At 36.7% G+C, this 20,919-nt stretch overlaps 1 protein-coding gene across 3 annotated transcripts; it reads left to right on the top strand.

Annotated features, from left to right (window-relative positions):
• Nucleotides 1-602: 602 nt before the first annotated feature.
• LOC132635268 (cysteine-rich receptor-like protein kinase 10) lies at nt 603-4,957 on the top strand. Of its 3 annotated transcripts, none has more exons than XM_060351593.1 (7): nt 603-1,931; nt 2,186-2,320; nt 2,428-2,555; nt 2,747-2,960; nt 3,106-3,340; nt 3,616-3,766; nt 3,883-4,957. In XM_060351593.1, exons 1-7 carry the CDS (start codon nt 1,094-1,096, stop codon nt 4,234-4,236), a joined length of 2,055 nt encoding a protein of 684 aa, XP_060207576.1. In that variant the 5' UTR covers nt 603-1,093; the 3' UTR covers nt 4,237-4,957. The 3 variants fall into 3 exon arrangements, with proteins under 3 accessions (XP_060207576.1, XP_060207575.1, XP_060207574.1); XM_060351592.1 differs by having other exon boundaries at nt 605-1,931; nt 2,747-2,957; nt 3,271-3,340; XM_060351591.1 differs by having other exon boundaries at nt 605-1,931; nt 2,747-2,957; nt 3,250-3,340; nt 3,883-4,956.
• Nucleotides 4,958-20,919: the final 15,962 nt, after the last annotated feature.

Genomic DNA, 20,919 nt, shown 5'->3' with positions numbered 1-20,919 from the left:
GCATTAGTGCATTATATTTATCTATTAGGAGACTGTATACACAAAAGTGACTGAGATTATCTCCTTATTGCATTTTTCATTAATATTATCATATAACAATGATTGAAATCATAATTATTCAACGGATATACATAGACAACTCTAATGTTTCCCGTGGTTCATGTATTAGATTGTACTATATTAATGAACACGATGTTTGGATAGACTGTATCATTTGTTGTGGTTTAATATCATCTGTATTGTTTGGTTTGATTGTATGGTACTGTATAATAAGTTGTAAGTTTACAAAAATACTCTTAACTCTTAGTTAGAAATTAATTTATATATATCCATAAAACTCAGGTAAATGATAAAATAGCAACTTTAAAAAATAAGTAGTTGGTGGGTGGGGGCGATCATTGGGTGGGTGGAGGGGTGAGTGGGTGGTTGTGTGATGAGGGTGGGGGTAGTGGGTGGTAGGGTGGGGGTGAGTGGTTGTGGGGTGGGGTTGGGTGGTGGAGGGTGGGGTATAATGGAGAAATGAAATACATAACCACACAAAAATCACCAAATCCGTGATTACAAAAATTAAACTTTTTCACGATTATATAACCACAGAATTACAACGGATTTACAATATCATACCACGTAATTTTAAAAACAATGGATACAAACATGATTTCTAGAAAACCACACGTTAATGAACCACATAAACAACCATCCAAACAGGGGTTCACTGACATGTCAATTGTTGAATGTTTCAATAAAAAAGTAGAAACAGTTAAACAAATAATAAAAAAAAAGCCTTGCAAAATGAAAAATAAAGATAAAAAATGAAAGAAAACACCCCGCACGCCCAATCTACATCCGTAAAGGTCCCAACATTTTCGGGGGAACTGAGGGGAAGAGCCTCCAAAAAAACGCGTTATTTTAAATAACTTTTTGAAAGTTTCTACTCCCATCCTTTTCAATGCTTTTAATTTTTCCACTTGACTTCATAAACAGAGTCAATCTTCCAACACTTCAAAAACTGAATAAATGGATTTAATCTTCCTAAAAAAAAGAGCACAGCCATTCTATTTATGCTGTCTCTGTGTGGATTGGGCAGACAGCTATGGGTTTCATGAAATGGCTGATCATTCTAATAATCCAATTTTACTACCTTTTCTACCTCAACATAGCAGACCCTGATTTCACTTTTCAAACGGATTGTAAAGGTAATAAGACCGAGTTCTCCCCAAATGGTGCTTACGACACTAACCTCAACACACTCCTCTCCTCTGTTTCGCGTAACATAGACAGTGATGGGTTCTATAATACTACCATAGGCCAAGACCCTGACAAGATTAGTCTCATCGCGCAATGCAGAGGAGACGTCGACTTACAAACATGCCGTGACTGTATAAATAATGCTACTCGCTTGATTTTAGAGGTATGTCCTTACAGGAAATCGGCCTTTGGTATTTATGATAGGTGTCTGCTAAGATATTCAAATGAGTCCATCGGCACCATGTCAACTGACCCACGAAAGTATAATTATGTCACACGTAATTTCTCGGATCCCAATTTGTTTTTTAACCAATATCTGACACCCTTGTTGGAAAGTTTACGAAGTCGAGCTTCAATGGGTGGGAAGCGCAAGGTTGCTGCTAATGTTACTAGTGCCCTTGATTTTCAGACAGTACATGCACTTGTACAGTGCACAGCCGATTTATCAGCTCAAGGTTGCTTTGATTGTTTGAGTACTATCTATAGAAGTTTGCCTGACTGTGAATGTTATGCAAAATGGGGCAACCACATTTTGATGCCCAGCTGCATTCTCCGGTATGAACTCTACTCTTTCTTCAATGAGTCGGCATTGGCTGAAGCCCCGCCGCCCTTATGGCCATCGCCACCACCAGCCTCATTGCCATCGCCGCCACCAGCCTCATTGCCATCGGTGCCGCCACCAGGTATTTGAAATATTTCAGGGGACATGCTGTTCAAGTCGAGCCTCTTTTGTTGGGCTCGGTGGTCTTAATTGGAAAGCCAGATCCAGATTATTCTGTGACTTGACAGCGTAAAATTTGTTTCACAGTACTGCCTGTATATAGTTCAGATATAAAGTGCATATATAGAGTAATTAATCGAGTAACTGAACCGTTGACTAGAATTTTAATCCTATACCCTGTGGTGCTTGTGATACTAACCTGTAGCATTTTTGTAGGAAAGCATGACAAAACCACACGAACCGTCATCATTATTGTTGTACCCACTGTCACAGTTGCTATTTTTATTGTTTGTATTCTTGTCATCTTGATGAAGAGGCGAAAGAGGAAGCAGCTGGTGAGCAAAAGAGAGGGTAAGCGTGGCTTGTTGACCTTCAATGATTAAGGAAAATTAAATTTTAATTAAGACCATGTTTCACTAATTTGTTCTGAGCTATTACTACATTCTACGATGGTGAAGGTATATCGGTGGATGATACTAGTTTTGCAGAATCTTTGCACTATGAGTTTTCAGCAATTAGTGCAGCAACAGATAACTTCTCAAATGCTAATAAGTTGGGACAAGGTGGATTTGGTCCTGTGTACAAGGTGATTGAGCTTACTTTATGTTGCATGAGTTTAACTTTTAGGCTGTAAAGATTCTTTGCACTTTCAGTTTATATAAATGAAGACCGTGTTCGGTGTTGCATAGCAATCAAGTTGGAGCAAGAATACTACTTAGTTAAAATATCATTGTTTTAATTCATAATTTTTCTATTTATTCTCATATTATGTTTCAGGGTAAGCTTCCAAATGGACAAGAAGTAGCAGTGAAAAGATTGTCAGCAGATTCAGGCCAAGGTGATCTAGAATTCAAAAACGAGGTCTTGTTGGTTGCCAGGCTTCAACACAGGAATTTGGTTAGATTGCGGGGATTTTGCCTAGATGGAACAGAGAGACTTCTTGTCTATGAATTTGTTCCCAATGCAAGCCTTGACCACTTTTTATTTAGTATGTGTTGTTTAACTTTTAGTTTACCTGATAGTGTAATTCTTCCACATTGTCCGTATTTAGAAGTTAAATTATTTATAAGATATGGAGCTTGAGCATCAATCATTTATGTTCTTCGTTTAACATTTGTCCCATGGAAACATAAATCCGGTTAAACGTAGGCAATTGGATTGGAAAAGGAGATCCAATATCATAGGAGGCGTTGCTAGGGGAATTCTTTATCTTCATGAGGATTCTAGGCTTCGGATCATTCATCGTGATCTCAAAGCTAGTAATGTTCTACTTGATGCAGAAATGAACTCTAAAATTGCAGACTTTGGCATGGCAAGGCTATTTACAATGGATGAAACTCAAGGCAACACAAGCAGAATTGTTGGGACCTAGTACGTTTTACAACTCATTAGATAGGCTGTTATTTTTCATATCGCTTGGAAAGATTCTTTAACCAATTTGCAAGCAATAAAAAAAACCTCAATGCTATCCGTAAAACAAATCATTCCTTGAAATGTTACTAGAATATTCAAGATGAACTTTAATTTGTTATGTAGTTGCTTCAGGAACTTTACCTCATATTCAAGTTGAACTGGAATTTTGGTCGTCCCTACGATTAAGGTGCCCAATGCTAGAAAAGTCTTGTAATTTTTATTTGTCTTTGCAGTGGATATATGGCACCAGAGTATGCAATGCACGGGCAATTCTCAATCAAATCAGATGTTTTTAGCTTTGGAGTACTAGTGCTTGAAATTTTAAGTGGTGAAAAAAATACTTGTTTCAGAAATGGAGAATCTATGGAAGACCTTCTGAGCTATGTAAGTAACCAAGTTAATTAATCAACTATACCTTTATGCCGAACTAGTTGGGACCATCTTCATGCATTAAATTCTTTCAATACGTAGAGCTTAAACTCTAAATTAAAATGTCACAGGCTTGGACAAACTGGCGCGGAGGAACAGCTATAAATTTGATCGACCCCATATTGAGGGGAAGCACAGGACTAGTTCGTGACATAATGAGATGCATCCACATTGCTTTATTGTGTGTTCAAGAAAATGTGGCTAATAGACCAACCATGGCAGCAGTTGTTCTCATGCTCAGTAGCCTCTCTCTGAGTCTTCCAGTGCCTTCAGGGCCTGCATACTATATGCACAGCAGTAGCGCACAGATGCCGCTTATGCAAGAATACAACACAAAAATGTCAGAATCTAGCGAATTTGCCAAAAGCAAATCTATTGGTTCATCACGAAATGAGGCGTCGATATCTGAGTTATATCCTAGATAATAGCTTTATATACAATTGCCTTTCTTAATGATGAGATGGATGAGATGCGGAGGCATGTGTCAGTGATGAATAAGAAACTTAGAAGCCCAGAGATCAAATCAACATGCTTTGGTTATTTGCTCCCTTCCTCCCTCCGAGTCTAGTGTTAGTGCCTCCAATGAAAATGAGAAATAACTTGTTTATTTGAACTTAGTATCCTCATGTCCTTAGTAAACATTTTACTGTTAGTGTTGTTTGATTTAATTGGTTATAGTTGAGAAGAGGCCTTCTGGACTCATTTAATTGCAAGAAAACATAGACATAAATGTTCCTCAAGACCCAGACGAATATGTTTACTCTGATCAGTCATAGCTGAGTGCTTAAATTATGTTTAGCTCCTGTTTGAATATTTGATGTTGCTTGTATATAGTGAGTCCAGCGCCAAAATGGCTTCTTTTTTAAGCTAATAGACAAAAATAGCATCTCTTTTTTTTTTATACCAAAATGGGTATTTCGTGGGTTATCCAATGAAATACCCAAAAAATTACTGTTCCAGTCTGGAAAAAAAAATTAACTGATCGTTGCATTTCGCTATAATTGTGGCGAAATTTAACATTTTTTTTTTGTATTTCGTTCATATTCCAACGAAATGGGACAAAATTTATTGAAGTAGCGAAAAAGGCCTTATTTTTTTTAATTTTTTTTTTACCGTTTTTCTGAACCTGTCAACTTTTACCCTAAATTTTATTTTACCTTATCACTATCACGCAGCCGCACCTCTTCATTCTCCATTCTTCCTATGCCTCCATTCTCCATTCTCCATTCTTCCTCTTCTTCCTTTCTCCATTCTTTCTCTTTTTCTACTAATCCTATCACAACGATTCCTCAACTTTTACTCCATCTTCTTCAAATTGAGGTAATTTATTAATTTTATAACTTTTTACATATATTTTTTGATTTAGTCATTATAAATTAGTTCATATTTATTTTTTTGATTTATTTATATCTTGTACTTAGTCTAGTAGATTATAATAAAGAAAACAAAAGTGACAAGTTTAATTAATCATTAGTTGGTAATTTCAGTTGTTGCTTCAGTTAAAAAAAGCTTTAAAAAATGTTAGTAGAGTTTATTGGTCAACGAACTGCAATTAAAATACTAAAAAGATCATTGAAGATACTGGTTAAAAAGGTATAAATTCATATTATAAATTGTTCTTTTAGTTAGTCATTTTCATAGAACATCAGTTAAAAAAAAAACATGAAGAAATTGTGAGGAAAGTAGGATTGTTAAATATAACATAAAGATATTTGTAACATTTGCTGGGTCATTTTCTATGTTCAAATTGTGAGTAGTCGTTGAAGATTATTTTCTGTTGATAAGCATGAAGAATTTTACTTTTCAAATTAAAAGTATGGGATCAAGAACCTTTTTTTTAAGCTAATGGACAAAAATGACATGTCTTTTTTTTTTTTTAATACCAAAATGTGTATTTTGTTGGATAACCAACGAAATACCCAAAAAGTTACTGTTCCGGTCTGATAAAAAAAAAAAATTAACTGTCCTTGCATCCCCTCTCCAATCATATGGTTTGCTTTAAATAGAAAAGAAGGAGTTATCTATAAGATGAACTTGACCAAAAGTTTAATTACATTTCGTTGACCACATAGCGAACTGCAGTTATTTTTTGACAGCTGTACTCTTATTAATTTTTTTTTCTTTTCTCATGTGATAATATATCTTATAGTTTGACTTTTGTTAACTTTCCTATTGAATATATAGTAAACAATTGTGTAATTTGTTGCCAATTATTCTAACAGCAGTGGCTTCGTGTTGCAATGTTATAGGTATGGATCACCCCAAAGTCACTGTACATCCAGGTCCAGAAAACTATGATTTATTAATACTCCAGCAACAGCATCGATCCCAGGCTGTGTGGGATGAAAAATTGATTGGACAGAACGCGTGTTTAACTATACGTCGTGCGAATCATGAATTCTGGAATCACGTGAGGCAACACTCTTTACATAATCGCACCCTTAATTACTTTGAGAGGTGTGGATTTGGGGGAGTTTTAGCAGTAGGTGATGTGCAGTATGATGAAGGAATCATCACTGCACATATTGAGAGATGGTGTTCACAGACACATACATTTCATATGCGGACTGGCGAATGTGCCATCACACTGCAGGATGTCGAGGTCTATATGGCATTCCCGTGGATGGCCACCCATTGGTGCAGAGAAATATTTAAAAAATAACTAAATCAAGGTGGCAGGAATTGATGTACGAGCTTACTGGTTGGTTGCCCGGAGAAGCAGCAATTAAAGGTAATAGCTTGTTGGTAATAACACAATTATCTAATCATTTGGAAACCTTGATTGCCGCGAATAATATTATTGATGAACACACTGATGAGTCTGAGGTGCAAAAGAGGGCCAGGTTGTACTTGCTTTGGTTGATTGGTGGCACGATATTCCCTGATAGTACTGGTTGATTTCTTAGTTTACACTTTTTGCTTGACATAGTAGACCTTGATGCAATGGGCGGGAAAGCTTGGGGAGCAGCAACATTGTCATACTTGTACTGGTTCATGTACAATTGTCTATGTCGTACGATATTCCCTGATAGTACTGGTTGATGTTTGTGGATTTATTGCTTTGTTACAAGTACGTGAATTTCAATATTATATTGCTCTACTTCAGTAGAAATAAGAGATCAAGCAGCATTCTTATAACCATCAATACCCGAATTTTGAAAAATGAAAATAGGAACCGAAAGTTGAGCTTTATTATAACCACTAAATGTACCACTATATATAATGCAATCTGGATTATTAATATTTCTGTATATATCTAAATGCCAGCTAACTATATTTCCTTGAGTTATCACGCTAACAATTTAAAAGTATTGCTTGATACACGTTTAAACAGTCAACTTCTTTGTTGTCTTATAAATAATATATTAGATTTCCTAGTGTTATAATTTTTATTATAAATCTTTAAAAATTATAATATTGTCGGATGGCTTGCACGACAATATTAGCGCATTATCGGAACCCAGCCATAACAACACAATTTTCATGTGTATTTTCGGGTTATTTTATTTAATTCAAAAAATATTTATATATTTAAATTTACTTATACAGGATTTGGGCTTGGGAGCGAATACTCCCGATGCAGCCATTACTTCGTCCTCTAAGAGTAAACAAATGAGATATTGTATTTGCGCAGAAGTGGACTCGTCGTGGAGTTCCTGAAAGCGAGACACGAGCTGTGCTAGTAGTTTATAGGGATGTTTTAGACAAATCTAACTGATGATCAGGTATTTTTCTTTTTATTTTTTTTTGATAAGAAATGTGAAAAATATAACAACAGAGTTTTTGTTAATTTTTTGCTAACTCGTTCTGTGATAATGGGTTGATTTTGTTTTAATAGCTAATTTGCTACAACTTCCTGCTGGTTGTGATATTTTTATGAGCTTTTCTTCTTTTAGCACAATTAGTATTTTGTCTAGGTTTGTTTTAATGGCTAGAAGGTTACTAAACTATTTTATTTTGTTTTTATTTCCATCAAAATCCATTATGGAATTTTCAAGTTAGCATGTTCTTGTTATGTTTTGGAACTGAATAAAAAAGAAGTGCTCGTAGCAAGGATTTGGTCATGATACTCTTTCTACTATTGAGTATTTTTTATTCTTCATTTGCACGGTTTGGAAATGATGAAATTTTGTGTAATTAGCAGGAAGGAAATTGCTTGAATGTTAATCTTTACTTAACTACCCCTATTTTGTGAAAATGCATAATGGATGTTTGTTGTAATGAGAAAATGTATAATTTTTATTATAAATTATAAATGACTGTATAATATTTTTGCTATAATAGTTTGTGTGGGAGCCTTATACAGAGGCCATCAATAATGGACTTCCGGAGTGGTGCCGACGTGGTCAAGACATTTGGAGGGCGCAGGTGCCACTCATTTGTGGGATCTACCGAGAGTGGCACATGGCGGGTCGGGTCCTCCTACAATTTGGTATGGAGCAGTCTGTTTCTGGACCACTCCCCCAACATATACCATTTCATTTTTCACTGAACAAGCGATTTAGGATAAGGCCAGAGATGGTGGAAAATTTTCAGAGAGTTGAATATTTGTGGGAACATATTCGGGAAATAATAGTTGAAGCTAATCATACTACTGTAACTCCCGGACCGAATTCTGAATATTTTAAATGGTACCGGAGGCACTCCCACACTTTCATAAGAAATCCAGAATGTACCGTGGATAAGGGATATCAACACCTCACAGGGAAGCACGAAGCACTGGTACGTACCTTTTGGTGCATGTCAAGTGAAATAGACAGTTAATGATGTACTAATTAGACTTCTATATGAATTATGTTTTTTTAATTTACTTAATGCAGTGATTTTACATTTAATATATAGTAACGACATACATTCCGTCAATATGAATTATGGTGTATTTCTGACTAATTAGACTTCTATATGAATTATGTTGTTTTAAAAAAATGGATTAAGTACAAGAAAGCTCTGACAAGATTCTTAAAAAAATGGATTTGATTTGTCCCTGTAAGAAAAGAAAAGGAATTTGAATAAATATTAATAATTGAAGCAGTTAGTTTAATTATTAATAATTGATGGCAACCAACGAATTGTTTTTTTAATAAATATTAAAATTGCATGTGGGGTTTAGACCTTTCTGCACCATGTATTTTTCTATAAATAGTCTTCCATAATACCCCATTCATCTCACCACGCTAAAACAAACTCTTTCAAATGTCATCGTGGAATCCATTCTTCTGGCAACGCGGCCCAATAACATATCACCCAGGTGACATTTTTGAGTCAATGGGTAGGAAATGGGTTTTGGAACGTGAATTTGAGTACTCACTTAATCTGAGCGAGTGCTACAATAGACAATACATTAGCAAGATGAGGAGAGAATGGAATTACCGCCTGGATGAAGCTCATAATATTGAGACCGATTTAAGAAGTCGTGGCATACATCGTCCAAAACATCGTGCAATAGGCATGCCGCTCACATCACCCCAAGAACTGAATCTTGCTTTGAACCGCATTCGTGAAGAAAATAATAGGATGCTTTGCGATGGTTGCGTTTGGAGGGACACAGATTGGGTTATATGTTACCCCTGATTGGAACTCGGACTACCAAATGTCTGATAAAGATGATTTTCCATGAGCATTTTCTGTTGTTATGTCGGCTAGTTAAGTGTTGTATTTGTACCTTTTTCATTTTTCAATGTTATTTCAATTTGAATTTCAAGTAAATAAATCCAACTTCATTAAAAATATAAACGATATCTTATTAATCTAAATATTCTAATCTTCGTCAGTGTCAGGAATGATGCTAATGCTATCATATTCATCTTCATCTTCCTCTCCATCTCGTCCATCTTCATTATCGGGTAAGCGATTTCCCCCCTCCCATCCGAGAGCGTCGTAGTCCAAGCCCCACAGTTCACAGCATTCTCTCATTTCATCGCTATCAAATAAAATTTCCTTCGTCAGGCTTTTACAGCATCAGGGTATCCCCCCCATTGACACTTCCTGGTAAATATTTTTCTTGGTTGTTCCACTCCGACATGTCAGGATAGATTGGGTAGGAATTATCATGATGTAGTTTCTCATTTTCCTCGGTTCCTCCAAAATTAAGGTACTCAAGAGCATGATGGAGGGCCAAAGTTTTTTCCAACTCCAATATTTATTTGTGTAATGCCAAAATAACTGACGCTTCGTCCTTTAGATAATTCATTTGGTAGGTGGTTGATAATGCTTGGACCACCGAAAGACTGTGCCAGCGACATAACACCTCGTAGTCGCATTGCTTGGAGTATAACTCCACCCACTGGAGCTTTTCCCCCCATACGCCAACGTCGGGAGGCTTGTAGTCGTGAACCTGGCCTTCAATGATATATCCGGCATCTCCTAGTGGTTAGACGATATTTATCGGTTCGTTTTTCAGGAGGCGAAGGACACCATAATATTTTTGTGAATGAAAGCTAGTATAACAACCAAACATAATTTTTTTCCCTAGATATGGTGTAATTAAATTTATTTTCCCAACCCTCTCATCAGGATTTCTTGAACTTCCCTCTCCTTTATGTTTTTATTTAAACCATCCGCCGAAAAAAGGTTTTTTAGACATTAATGAAGTTAGTTAGTTTGAGATATAGATAATCGAATACGATGAATATTGGTTGAAAGTTTATATTTTTTTGGTTGAAGTAGTCCGATTATTTATAAATTGGATGAATGCAATTTTAAGAAAATGTTAGCTCTTTCAAGAGCCTGGCCAATAATCCGTGTAAAAAAATTGGGATTTGACTTGTCCATGCAAAAAAAAAATGGATTTGACTTGTCCCTGCATTTCGCAAATTATGCAACGAAATATAAAAGCTTGGAAAAGATAAGTACAACAATGCTTCTGACAAGATTCTTAAAAAAAAGGGATTTGACTTGTCCCTGTAAAAAAAAAATGAAATCCGTTTCCTAGTAAAAAAAATGAAAGCTACTGACAAGATTCTTTAAAAAAAAATTGGATTTGACCTGTCTATGTAAAAAGAAAAGGAATCCGTTTCCAAGTCAAAAAAAAAAAAATTGAAAGCTATTGACAATTTTTTAGCTTTGCATTTCGCAAGGTCATCAACAAAATATAAAAGCTTAGATTTGACAAGTCCATGACGAATTGGAACTCAATTGTCCCTGTATAAAGAAAAGGAATCTGTTTCCAAGCCAATTTTTTAGTTTTGCATTTCGCAAAGTATGCAACAAAATATAAAAGCTTGGAAAAGATAGGTACAACAATTCTTCTGACAAGATTCTTAAAAAAAAATTAAACTGACTTGTCCCTGAAAAAAAAAAGAATTCGTTTCCAAGTAAAAAAAATGAAAGCTTTTGACAAGATTCTTAAAAAAAATGGATTTGACTTGTCCCTGTAAAAAAAGAAAAAGGAATCCGTTTCCATGTCAAAAACAAATGATAGCTTCTGACAAGATTCTTAAAAAAAAATAGATTTGACTTGTCCCTGTAAAAAAAAAAAGGAATCCGTTTCCAGGTCAAAAAAAATGAAAGCTACTGAAAAGATTCATAAAAAAAATTGGATTTGACTTGTCCATGTAAAAAGAAAAGGAATCCGTTTCCAAGTCAAAAAAATAATTGAAAGCTATTGACAAGCTTCTGATAATTTTTTAGCTTTGCATTTCGCAAAGTCAACAACAAAATATAAAAGCTTAGATTTGACAAGTCCATGACGAATTGGAACTCAATTGTCCCTGTATAAAGAGAAGGAATGCGTTTCCAAGCCATTTTTTTGGTTTTGCATTTCGTAAAGTATGCAACAAAATATAAAAGCTTGGAAAAGATAAGTACAACAATGCTTCTGACAAGATTCAAAAAAAAAATTGAACTAACTTGTCCCTGAAAACAAAAAAAAAAAAAGAATCTGTTTCCAAGTCAAAAAAAAAAAAATGGAAGCTTCTGACAAGATTCTTAAAAAAATGGATTTGACTTGTCCCTGTATAAAAAAAAAAAGGAATTCGTTTCCAAAAAAAAAAATGAAAGCCTCTGATAAGATTCTTTAAAAAAAATGGATTTGACTTGTCCCGGTAAAAAAAAATGGAATCTGTTTCCAAGTTAAAAAAAAAATTGAAAGCTATCGACAAGCTTCTGACAATTTATTAGCTTTGCATTTCGCAAAGTCAGCAACAAACTATAAAGGCTTAGATTTGACAAGTCCATGACGAAAAGCTATTTATAAACTTAGATTACTCCAATTTTTTATTTTACATTTCGGTGCATATGCAACGAAATGCAACAAAATTTACATTATAAAGAGCCAATCTTTTTAGTTTTGCTCGCAACTTATCCAAAAGCTTCGCTGAGCATTTACAATCCATTTACTATCCAAAAAATGTCGAAGAATAAAGAGAACACTCTTGGAAGCTCTTCCTCACCCTTTGCTTGGGCATTCCCGGAAAACAGGAATGATAGCTCAAGTTCAGAGTCACCCAACAGCGACTGGGGAACATGGGATCCATATGATTTTGAGATGGACATGTACAACCCGCACATGCTTGATGAACAAGAAGATGATTTTCGGATGCTGAAAAAATCAAATCCATGTGAGTACTACTGCGGATTACACCATGAATGGGAGCATAGGTACCATAAGTCAAATAGGCTCATGAATGAGCTTGAGCAACTAGGGGCACCCAAGCCACGTCGATTCTCTGTGTGGATGGAGCGCAGGGATATGGTAGAATATGAGGTAGCTGTGAAACAAATTCGAAAGGAGAATAATAAGATGTTGGTGAGACGTTGTAGGTACTATATCCTTAAGCTCGCTGAAGAACAAGCTGCAGCAACAAATCGCACGCTAATAGAACATGAAAGAGCAAGTGTTTTAGCACACGAACTTTACAAATCGAATGATGACATGCCTAACGAACGCCCTTAGACCAACTATGTGTTATGTGTTTTGATTTTCAATTATAATGTAATTTTATGTTCATTCAATAAAGTGTTGTGTAAGTTTTATCAAACAATAACTGTTAAATTAAAGAGAAAATTAAACTCCACAATATGAACCATTCATATTTTAAAATAAGGATGACAGCATATTATTGAAGATTACATAAGATAACAAAGATTACATAAGATAACAACAACAACATAGAACTCATGAAAAAACCTAACAACAAACAAGCAACAACAACTACTGAGTACGATTGGGGCAACGATTCTTGTTATGACCGGTTTGCCTGCAAGTTCCGCACCTCCTAGCCATGCGAGCAGGAGCAATATCCATTTCATTCCTCCTTCTAGTTGTTCTCTGGGCTCCAGAAGTTCGCTCGTATGCAGTGTTTGCAATTACACGGAAGGGACTTGCAGGCCAATATGCCTCATCACCCAAGGGACAAAACTTTCCACTGTATGTTTGCTTGTAATACCTACAACTGTAGTACTTGCTAACATAGTCCTTAGGCAAAATTTTACGGATCCGATAGAATTTAATTGCATGGGAACATAACATGTGGTAGTTTTTCCACTTCCCACACGAACACTTTTTTCCATTGTCAGAGACTTTATGGACATTTCCGCCCTTACTTTTGTGTGCAAATATCAGAATCTCGAAGACCCCAGTCACAGTGTTGTAGTTCATCACATCAGTGTGCATGGTGGCCCTATCCCAATATTCACGGAACTTCTTATCAACACCGGGCGGCCAAGTCTTCTTATTTACCATTAGTAAAGCAGCAAGGGCGCTTCTTTTAACAAAATGATCAACAAGATTTTTAAAGGTCAAGCAAACCATGGCAGTAATAGGCAATCCACGGGCTTTCTTCAATAAACCGTTGTAAGACTCAAAGACATTTGTCGTCATAACCCCCCACCTATAATCACCGTCCTTATACAATGTTCATTTTTCCTTCGGAAGCTCGTTTAACCACATATGCGCTGTAGGTGACAAAGTTTTGATTTGTTGCATCCTCATTTGGTATTTCTTCTTTTGGTGCTTTGTAGCAGTCAACCACATTAGCTTCTCAAGATCAGAGTTAAGAAACTTTTTGTTAAAGTTGCTTTTCAAATGTCGAACACAAAATCTATGATGTATGGTGGATGGCTGTAACTATTCATGTGTCATTACACATTGCAAGATCCCTTGATGACAATCAGAAATTAGTCCAATTCCTTTTCTACCACAAACAACACGTCTCTATAGTAAACTGAGAAACCAAGTCCATGACTCATAGCTCTCACATGCAACTATAGCATATGCAAGTGGAAAAATATTTCCGTTTGCATCAATGCCAACAACAATCAACAATTTCATCTCATACTTACCATAGACATGGGTGTCATCTATTGAGATGACCGGCCTGCAACGTTTGAATCCATCGATACTTGGTTTAAAGGCCCAGAAAAGATACTTGAAGATGTGTTCGCCTTGCATTGTAGTTGACTCGTGTGTCCACTCAACAATAGTGCCCGCATTGAAATGTTCTAGGGCAACCATGTATCGAGGAAATGCCCAAAAAGAACCTTCGAAAACACCATACACCATCTCAAAAGCTTTCTTACGCCCTTTTTGCACTTTTCTATAACTAGGAGTATAGTGATGGATCCTTTTTATAGTTTCCTGAACAAACTTAATACTAATTTGTGCATTGATCATAACAGATGGTATCAACGAAGTAGCAATCATGTTGCTATTCAAATTGAAATGATCCTCTGTATAATCATCCGTGTCACAATTGTGTGGCTCAATCACTTTTCCTGCTTTCCACATACCACTTCCGATCAACGAAAAACGGATCATCCGACTACAACCTTCCTCATGCTGCTGCAAATAACCTTCCAAAATGTACCTTTGGCTTGATCCATTTTAAATTCTTTTTGGTGGACTATATTATAGAGTCTCACTGCACCTTTCATTTGCTTCTTGCTGTGAAATAACATACCTATTTGCATGTACAAGAAAAAATATCAACTCCTAATTTCACCAATTAAAATCACAAGATTCAAAAATAATATATTATTAAAAAAAATTAGTCACACCAAACTAACCTGATTTGATAACTTTAGGATTACTGGAATTCCAAAGTGCAGCCCCAACAGACCTGTTATCTCTCATGTATGCAAAATATTCCGGTTCTACTTCTTCTGTATTATCCAAATATGGGATCACATTTGAATGATAATTAACACTAAGATCACTGGGGGCCGCAACATCTTCATCAGAATCGTCACCGTCGGCAGATGATTTATCATCATCTATCCCTTCATGATCTAATGGACTATCACTATCCGACTCATTTATTATATCATTAGCTAAATCGTTATTGCTCACAAATTGTGTGAGCTAAGTCAATGTAGGGTTATCTTCAAAATCGTTATGCCTATAAATAAGAAAAATTCATAGAATTTACAAGCCAAACACAATTATACGATCCATGAATAAAGTGAACAAAATATGATTATATTTACCTATCACTGTCCAAATCACTTGGACCTGGATGTGAAGGGTGTCATACATTACAATTCCAATTATGCAACTGTGTAGTAGCATTACTTGGTCGACCCGTCTCACAATTCTGCCCACTCCAATCAAAGTTATGATAGTGCGTTGAAGCCAAACCATCATACTGTGTACCATAATTAGTTGTATCATTTGACTGATTACCAAATCCTACAATTGTTTGTTGTTGAACTACACCCCTTGAAAAACCAATATTCAAAATTGGGAGATAGGTAGTACCTCCAAAATCGAACTCGTTGTCGGTAGGTACTTCAACCTGGGTAGAGCGTTGAACTGTAGCATACATGTCAAGCACCGCTATGCATATGTGATTTTTAAAAATCTCAGGACAACGAAGAAGTGACGATAAAGATTCATCGTCCGTAATTGGCACCTCACCATAAATTGGTAAACCATCGGCTGTAAATGAACTTGGACATCGTTCGGTTATAACCACCGAAAGTTCAAGATCATTTACGAACATTTTACTCCTTAAGACGCGTTACAGACGATCATATTTTAGGAAAATTGGAACCTTTGGCCTATTTCAGGACCACGGCTATATCTAACCGAACCTGCTTCATACACAACTTCACCACCCCAAAATAAATACACTTTAACATGAGTTTCCGTCATCTTTTATGAAATATATGAGAGAAAAAATAAAAGTTGAAGGATATGAAACAGATAAGAGAAAAATAATATATGAAAGATATGAGATGGATAAAAGAAAATTGAAGACGAAGGATATACCATAGGTAAAGATAGGACAATATTTATAAACGGAGAAAAGTAAAAAAAAAAAATCGCAAATTAAGTCACTAAATGAAAAAGATATTATTTTGATGTGACCATTCAATGCTCGTCAAAACGGATTGAACCAACAGAAATGTACAAAAAAATAAAATTAAAACCACAACGATGTAAAAAAGGGGGGGGGGGGGGTGGTTTCAATGGAATATGAACGAAATACAAAAAAAAAATATTTGTTACATTTCACCACAAGTGTAGCGAAATGCAAACAAAAATTTTGTTTGCATTTCGCTGCACTTGTGGCAAAATGCAACTGACAGTTAATTATTTTTTACCGGACCGGAATAGTGATTTTTTGGGTATTTCGTTGGATAACCCACGAAATACTATAGAAACTATACAATCTTGACTTATTCCATTCATTCACCAAGAGAGAATATATAGCATACAATCTTGAACCCTAGTGAAACAAGGAAACTAAGATCCTAGTGAAACAAGGAAACTAACTAATATATGATAATTATCTCCCTACAAATATGCTACCAAATAATATCAAATAATATAAAGATATTAAACCGCAATACCCTCTCTCAAGTTGGAGCATGAGAATAAAAAATGCCCAACTTGGAAAGCAAGAAATCAAACTGAGTTTTGCCGAGAGCTTTGGTAAAAATGTCTGCCAATTGTGAAGATGTTGAAACGTGTGACGGAGAAATCAAACCTTCATTAATTGCATCACGAACAGAGTGACAATATACCTCAATGTGCTTTGTTCGTTTATGGAAAACCGGATTTTTTGCGATGTACAAAGCGGGCTGACTATCACAAAACAATTTGATCGCCTTGGGATGTTGTATACCTAAACTCAACAACAGACCTCTCAGCCACTTCAACTCACAAATGACCGCAGCCATGGACTTATATTCAGCCTCTGCAGAAGATCTAGAAACTGTGTGCTGCTTCTTTGTCTTCCAAGAGATGGGAGATTGACCTAGAAAGACTAGCCAACCTGTCAACGAACGACGAGTAAGCGGACAAGCCGCCCAATCAGAATCACACCATCCCTGCAAAGTCAACTCACTGTCGGCACGTAATAAAATACCCTGTCCTGGTGTGCCTTTCAAATAACGGACCACTCGTAAGGCCGCTTCCCAATGTTCAATCTGGGGTTCTTGCATGAATTGAGACAAAATATGAACAAAATATGCCAAGTACGGTCGAGTGACCCCCAAATAAATCAAACGCCCGACTAATCTACGGTAGACCTCCGGATCCGACAACAAATCTCCATTTGCAAGGCCAAGTTTATGATTTTGCTCAATAGGGAACCCACTTGGCTTTGCACCTAACAATCCTGCTTCAGAGATAATATCAAGAGTATACTTGCGTTGACACAAAAACAACCCTGATGAACTACGAGCTACTTCAATACCCAAAAAATATTTGAGAGACCCAAGGTCTTTCATTTTGAAACAATCACTCAAATAGGCGTTAAAAGTTGCAAGTACAGCTGAATCATTCCCAGAAATAATAAGATCATACACATAAACCAAGATATTAATCTGAATATTCCCTCTAGTAAATGTAAAAAGAGAATAATCATAATAAGATTGAAGGAAACCGTACCCTTTCAAAGCAGTCACCAATTTTGCAAATCAACATCTAGGGGCCTGTTTCAACCCATACAGCGATTTGCTCAAACGACACACCAACGCAGGATCTGGACTTTCAAACCCGGGAGGGAGCTTCATATACACCTCTTCATCAAGGTCACCATGTAAAAAGGCATTATGAACATCCATTTGGTGAAGTTCCCAATTTTTGGATGCTGCAATGGCTAGGAAGGCTCGAGCAGTAGTCATCTTGGCGACCGGAGCAAAAGTTTCATTGTAGTCAATCCCCGCTTGTTGATGATTTCCCAACACAACCAAGCGCGATTTGAGCCATTCCACATCTCCATTTGACAAAAACTTGGTCTTGTACACCCACTGATTACCAAGTGCTTTCTTACCCAGATGAAGATGTTCCAAAGTCCATGCACCATTGTCTTCCAATGCACGCATCTCTTCTTTCATTGAATGTCTCCAACCTTCGTGTTTCATGGCTTCTTTGAAGGTCTTAGGATCCTTACCCGAATTAATAGCTGCAAGAAACTTACGATAATTTACAGAAAAATTGTCACAATTAATATAGTGTGCCAAAGGATATGGAGTACCTGAGGATTGATTGTTAACAGGAGTTGTAGGGGACAGACTATTAGCAAAAACTGAGTGTGTCGTATAATCACGAAGCACAACAGAGGGAAATTTCTCCCGAAAACCACGCCCCAAGCCACCTTCCACATTCGTGACTGGGGTATGGTGTTGCTGCCCCCCCCCCCTCGCTGCCAGCGGGCGCTGGGTTCCCAGCGGGCTGTGCAGTGGCTGTTGGCAGCCGCTCAGCCTCGCTGCCAGCTGGCGCTGGGTTTCCAGCAGGCTGGACAGTGGCCGATGGCTGCAGCTCGGCCTGGCTGCCAGCAGGCGCTGGTTGGGCAGTGGTTTGCGGCTACTGCTCGGCAGCCTCTGAACTATCAACTTCGCCCCCTAATTCATCCCCGTACACCATAAAATCACGATCAATTTCAGCACCCTTATCAAAAAAACTAGATGAAATATTAACATCTTCCGGACAAGCAAAAGGAAACACATCCTCCACAAACTTTACATCACGAGAGAAAAAAAATTCCTTCATATCAAGATCAAACAATCGCCACCCCTTCTTACCAAATGGATATCCCACAAACAAACACTTTCTGCTCCGACTAGCAAATTTGTCACCCTGAGTTTTTTTATTATGAGCAAAGCACAAACACCCAAAAGTACGAATAGCATCAAAACAAGGAGGTTTATTGAATAAAATTTCAAAAGGTGTTTTATTTTCCAATTTGGGTGTGGGGGTACGATTTATGAGATGAGATGCAGCAAGAACACATTCACCCCAGAAAAAAATAGGCAAATTGGCCTGAAATCTGAGAGCCCTCGCAACATTCAACACATGTTTATGCTTTCTCTCTACCCTCCCATTCTGTTGCGGAGTACCCACACAAGAGGTTTGAAACAAAATACCAGTGGCGGAAAAATAATCGATCAAACAATTAAATTTTGTACCATTATCACTTTGTACAACTTTAATTGTTTGATTAAATTGTCGATCAACCATAGCAACAAAAACCATAAACATCGGAAACACTTCTGTTTTATCAACCAACAAGTAAATCCAAACAGCTCCGGAAAAATCATCAACAATTGTTAAAAAATAACGAGCTCCACACGACGAAACATGGCGATATGGGCCCCACAAATCACAATGTGTTTTCTCAAATATTCTAGATGCATTATTATCACTTAAACGAAATTTGTCTCTAGGATGCTTAGCACGTAAACACACTTCACAATCCTTTGCTAAACTTCTCTTATCACTACTGACATGAGGTAGCAACTTAACTACTCTCTCGGAAGGATGCCCCAATCGTCGATGCCACAATTCCAATGCGGACGTTGCCAAGACAGTAGACACATGTTGCACCACGTCCGGTTTGCTAAAATAGTATAGTCCGTCCGGTTTGCTAAAATAGTATAGTCCGTCCCTCCTAACTCCCGTTCCAATCAGCTCCTTCAGTGGGTCATGAATAACACACATATAAGAATTAAAAGAGACAATAGTATGTAAATTATCAGTAAGTTAGGGGACGGAGAGTAAGTTGCAACGTAAATAAGGCACATAAAGGACATGATGTAAGGTGACTTTATCTGACAGTCGAACAAAACCTTCCAAAGAAGTAAGCACCTTTTCACCATTAGGCAAACCAATAGGACAATCAACAGTATGGACATCAAACAACCAAGATTTCTCACCGGTAACATGATGAGTAGCACCAGTGTCAATAATCCAAGAAAAAACATCAAACTTACCATTCAAGCGATTTTCGGGAATTGTAGCATTACCAAAAAATCCCGTAATAGCCTTCCATTGATCGGAAGTAAAGTGCTGACCGACGGCAGCGTTATTTGATGCGCCCTTGAAACGAGTAGGCGTGATATAGTCCCCGGGTCGGTCTTGATGGCCGAGAAAATAGGGAGAATTAGACTTAATTTTGGGTGGTGGTGGAGGAGGTACGGCGTCACCGGCCATGGAAATTTACGATGAAGAGAAGAAAAAAAAACGTGTGGCCTGATACCATGTAGAAACTATACAGTCTTGACTTATTCCATTCATTCACCAAGAGAGAATATATATAGGATACAATCTTGAACCCTAGTGAAACAAGGAAACTAAGATTCTAGTGAAACAAGAAAACTAACTAATATATGGTAATTAGTGAAACAAGGAAACTAACTAATATATGGTAATTATCTCCCTACAAATATGCTACCAAATAATATCAAATAATATAAAGATATTATACCGCAGTAAATACCCATTTTGGTATAAAAAAAAGAGATGTTATTTTTGTCTATTAGCTTTAAAAAGAAACCATTTTGGCGTCGGACTCATCTATCTTCCAAATAAGTTGTTGAAGTATTGGACATTCTCATGGTATTCCAATAATTTATAGTACAAAAGGAATGCCTAAAGACGCGAATACGGATCTTCTAAATCTTCTAGCAAGCTGGTTGGAGATTCATTCGACTAAACAAGTTTGCAGTTTTCACAAGGTCGAGAAATTAAGTAAAGGCAAGTGCCTCACAATTTTCACTGGATCAAGACGTGTTCTAAACACACCGAAATTAAAATATTAGTGTTATTATATTTTCATGAGATGGTTATCTGTTCCGTCGAAATTTATTATTGTACTCCAAAGATCCACGTTTTCTCTTTATTAGTATTATTTTGTTGTGTATATTGCTGAGATAAAATATAT

The sequence above is a fragment of the Lycium barbarum genome, chromosome 4 (genome assembly GCF_019175385.1).
Source record: "Lycium barbarum isolate Lr01 chromosome 4, ASM1917538v2, whole genome shotgun sequence".
Lineage (NCBI taxonomy): Eukaryota > Viridiplantae > Streptophyta > Magnoliopsida > Solanales > Solanaceae > Lycium > Lycium barbarum.
Note: the sequence above shows the minus strand (reverse complement) of the source record. Positions and strands in the feature narration are given on the sequence as shown.